The following is a 3974-nucleotide window of genomic DNA, read 5'->3' as shown; positions in this document are numbered from 1 at the left end:
CGACAGCTCTGCCCCCTATTGACTTCATGTGCGTGGCTAGACTAAATAGTCAACCATTGGATACCTACAATCTTCAAATCAGGGTGGTCTTAGAAATGCATTAAGTGCAAGATTAGCATTCAATGTAAAAGACACTTGTAAATTTCAAACAAATGAAACTGGCAGGTTTAAATCCTACTTCTTTGCCAATGACCTCTCTGCCAGTGCCAAAATGTGTATGGACATCCCAGAAATCATATCACAGGGCATGTTTTTTGTTTTTTTATCAGCTCCTCCTAGCTGTCCACCCCAAGACCTAATATATAAATCATCCATCTATTGGTTGCAACAAATGCTTTCTCCATACTTTTCATTGTCCTCCCAAAATAGAGCCTCCTCCACTCATTTCCCAAAATTCCTCTGTTTTTCTTTTAGACCCCTTTCTATGCGCCATTCCTTTGACTCTTTATGCAATTAAACTCTTCGAAAAGGTGAAGGGTTCTCATATTGTCCTTTTTTGCTTGTCTCTGTCAAAAATAATGGGTGCCCTTATTGGCACAATGTCTCATGTCCTTCCTCAAAGCAAGGCTTTTCTTTCCAATTATTTTCACACCTTTACGGTTCAGCAAAAGGTGTCACTGATGGGGATGTCACTAATGTTTCAACCAGAAATTGGATTTACTGATGGAGAACACCACTATCTACAGTGACTGTTACTCATTGCAAAAACTTATCAAACTAGCAAATGCTGCAAAAGCCAGCGAAAATTAACCACAGTTCAAGGTTTACTGGTATATCTAGGAATGGACACTAAAATTGTTTTTTTGGGTCAATTTTCGATGGGCATCAATCTTTAAAATATAAATATAGAAAATGACAAAATAACCATAAATAGCTCTACAGTTCAGATATAAGAACCATAATGGCCAATAAATCTATAGTTGATTTTAATGCATGAACGTCAACAATTGCAGACATTGCAAGATTTTAAAATCTATTGAAAGGTTTGCTTCAGTCTTCTTATACCAAGGTCAATACCAGCAAGTGAACTTTCACTATGAATAAAATGGGTTCAAAAAGTAATTGACCAAACAAATTCCTCAAAGATGTGAAATGCAGACACAGTTGGACGTTTTATACTAAATTTTATCAAATATGCAATACATGCCCGCAAGAAGCTTTCATAAGTAGATACATCCGTTTTACTCTTATGTTAAGGATGACTACTTCATGCACTACTGGCTTTAAGAGATAACTCAATTTTATAAGACAATTTCTATAATCGGTTTATACAAAGTTAACATTGGTAGAGGCTTTTCACATTTTCCTTTGGTTTCTAACACTTGCCTTCTATGGCCTGTTGTTTCTATGTTGTCTGTTTCCTGTTGTCTGTTTCGTATTATGAACTTAAAGTTGATACTTTTGTTAACTGCTAGGTTTCACACACCCATTAAAACCTGTTTTACTTCCCTTGTTCTAGATTGCATACAGCCAATGAAATTTCTCAGGAGCGAATTCAAACTATGTTACACTCAGCAAAATAGAATACATTTATATTAAATCTTAGCAGCCTGTCATCGAATATAACATCTAATCAGAGGCAACTCTCAAGAGAAATAAAGAGGGGTCTCACAGCTGCTTTGGAAACTTTAGATAAGCAAATGCAGCTGCTGCTAAAACTCCAGCTGAGGCTAACAAACACCATACATGATGCAGCCTCTTTTCTTTCTTCTTCTCATCTGATTGCCTTGTACACAATTTGAGGTCCCTAATATCTCTGGTTTGGGTCTCATTGTTGAAATTGGCCGAAGAGCTTTCCAACTCCTCTATTCCCTTCTTCTTTCCTCCTGAATCAGGGGCAAAATGTGCCAGTTGAACAATAAGAGAGTTGTTCTTCTCCTTGGGAAACTTTTTACTTTCATCAAGTCTTGAAACCTGATATCTCAAATCACTCAATTCGTTATTCAAGGCCTGTGCAAAATCTGGAACCTGAATCAAAAACCCTTGCATCACTGCCAATCTTTTTCTGAGCTCTTGAATCTCATTATAGAATCCAGCGTTTGCAATGATCTGTTCTTTCCGCATCTCAAACTGTATTTCAAGTAAAGACCTCATGTGCTTTGTTTCCATTTGCAGCTCTTCAATTTCTTGTATGAGCAACTTTTGAGAAGCTTGGAATTGATGACTTAATTCTGAATGTTGTTTTCTACCTTCACTGACCATATGTTGAAGTTCAAACAACTTTCCCCATAAAGGTTTTTGTGACTGCCTCTCGGATATGCACTCCTTCTCAAGCTCCTCTTTCCATCGCTCTTGCATTTGTTTTTGAACCTCAACAACTTCTGCCTTGAGCCAAATCAGTGCTTCCTCTTTCAACTTGGAAAAAAGCTCAACTTTCTCAGCTTCAAATGACCTACGAGCTAATTCTGATTGTTCTCTAAAGTGCATAACAGAAGATTCAAACCTATTCTTCTCTTCAATTGCTTCTCTGAGTTCATCTTCTTTCTTTGCGATTTTTTCATTCAGCCTTCTCTCAGACTCCAAAAGAGCATCCTGGGCTTCTTTCTCCTTTTTTAACAAGGCCTTTCTTTCTTCTCTCAAGGTTGCAATATCTTTAATAAGAAAATTATTAAGGTCCTGCAAGTTGGATAACTTATCATCATTGCTCAGATGAACAGCAACAGAGTTGTTGTTTGTTGGAACAGCTTCTCCATTTTCAGCAAGTGAAGGTATATCCGGAGTTTCATGTTTGTTAGTAGCCTTTAATCGTTTATTATGATTTCTGTTCTTCATTTTGTTCACAGGTTAACACCACTCCTGCAAGAAAACAAAACATAAGTTGCTGTACAAAAACTACATACATCATCTAATCTCTGCTTGACAAATCTCAAATCCCTGTTCCATAGCTACCCCACCAAATATAGCAAAATAAAGGACCATTTTCAGAATTAGGTTTCAAATTTTAGATCCTCTTGAACATACAGATTACACAGTTAATTTGTCACTATACTAAAGAAACTATTGAAAGCCAAAAGAAACTTTTGAAAGCCAGGGTACAAATAGCAGAACCCCTGTACTATTTAAGTCAGGCTGTATTCATAAGTAGAGAAAAACCCTAGATTATAAAACATTCAGTTCAAAATGCATTATGAATTTTTTTATAGAAATACATCAGCGAAACTAAATGTACATATTTATGTGATTAAGGAGTGAGATCTATATAAATCAAAACAATGTGAAATGTGGAAAGAGAACCTGTCCGCTGAGAACGAGCAGATGATGAAGACAGGATTTAATTGCCCCCACAACTGACAAAGAAATTTCGGATGGAATGGAAAGAATCGCAAATCGCAAAAAAATCACTGCCCAAAAAATTGATCAAAGACTTTTGAATGTCGCGCGGAGGTATTCCTCACTGTTATTTATAAGCAAAACAAATCAGTTTACGTTCATATATATAGAAATTTCTGCAATTTTTTCGAAAAAGATGGTTTTTCACGAAAAAGAAATCAGTTTATCTAAAAACAAGGTTTTTTTTGGAACTTTGACAGTAGATTTTTAGGCAACATCTTTAAAAAGCTTTTATTTATCAGCCCAAAAAATCTTTTCTGTTTTACATATAAAACAAGAGCTCGTGTGAGCTGCACATAAAACAAAATTACATTCTTATTGTTAAAATAGAAAAGAAAAAAATATAATTAAAATAACGTACAAGCTTCTTTGTTCTTTTGGGCCGAGTGAATCATCTCTTGAATGATTAGAATTCCATCTATAATAGATTTTCTTAGAACAAAACCCATTTGTTCTTCAGCAATAATCTTTAGAAGAATTAAAAATTAATTAAAATTGAAATCTAAATCAAAGTAGAATATTATAACTAATTTTGAATTTCAATTTACATCTACATCTAAATCTAAATGAAAATGTAAATAAAAAATAGAAATCTCACCTGCAAAAATATTACTCCAAAACTTCAATTTACTCCTATTCAAAAA

General features: G+C 34.9%; 1 protein-coding gene across 1 annotated transcript; it reads right to left on the bottom strand.

Annotated features, from left to right (window-relative positions):
• Nucleotides 1-1505: 1505 nt before the first annotated feature.
• Nucleotides 1506-3378, bottom strand: LOC149529004 (uncharacterized). The gene is made up of 2 exons (XM_089810577.1): nucleotides 3235-3378; nucleotides 1506-2796 (listed from the first exon to the last, which is right to left on the bottom strand). Exon 2 carries the CDS (start codon nucleotides 2770-2772, stop codon nucleotides 1609-1611), a length of 1164 nt encoding a protein of 387 aa, XP_089666703.1. The 5' UTR covers nucleotides 2773-2796; nucleotides 3235-3378; the 3' UTR covers nucleotides 1506-1608.
• Between the last annotated feature and the right edge of the window lie 596 nt (nucleotides 3379-3974).

This window comes from Cupressus sempervirens, chromosome 11 (genome assembly GCF_028749045.1).
Source record: "Cupressus sempervirens isolate cs-2001-9-10 chromosome 11, ASM2874904v1, whole genome shotgun sequence".
In the NCBI taxonomy this organism is placed as follows: Eukaryota; Viridiplantae; Streptophyta; class Pinopsida; order Cupressales; family Cupressaceae; genus Cupressus; species Cupressus sempervirens.
This window is presented reverse-complemented; position numbering and strand designations above follow the sequence as displayed.

What these genes read in the sequence shown, in the direction of transcription:
- LOC149529004 (XM_089810577.1), bottom strand. Translation starts at nt 2,772, where the DNA reads ATGAAGAACAGAAATCATAATAAACGATTAAAGGCTACTAACAAACAT.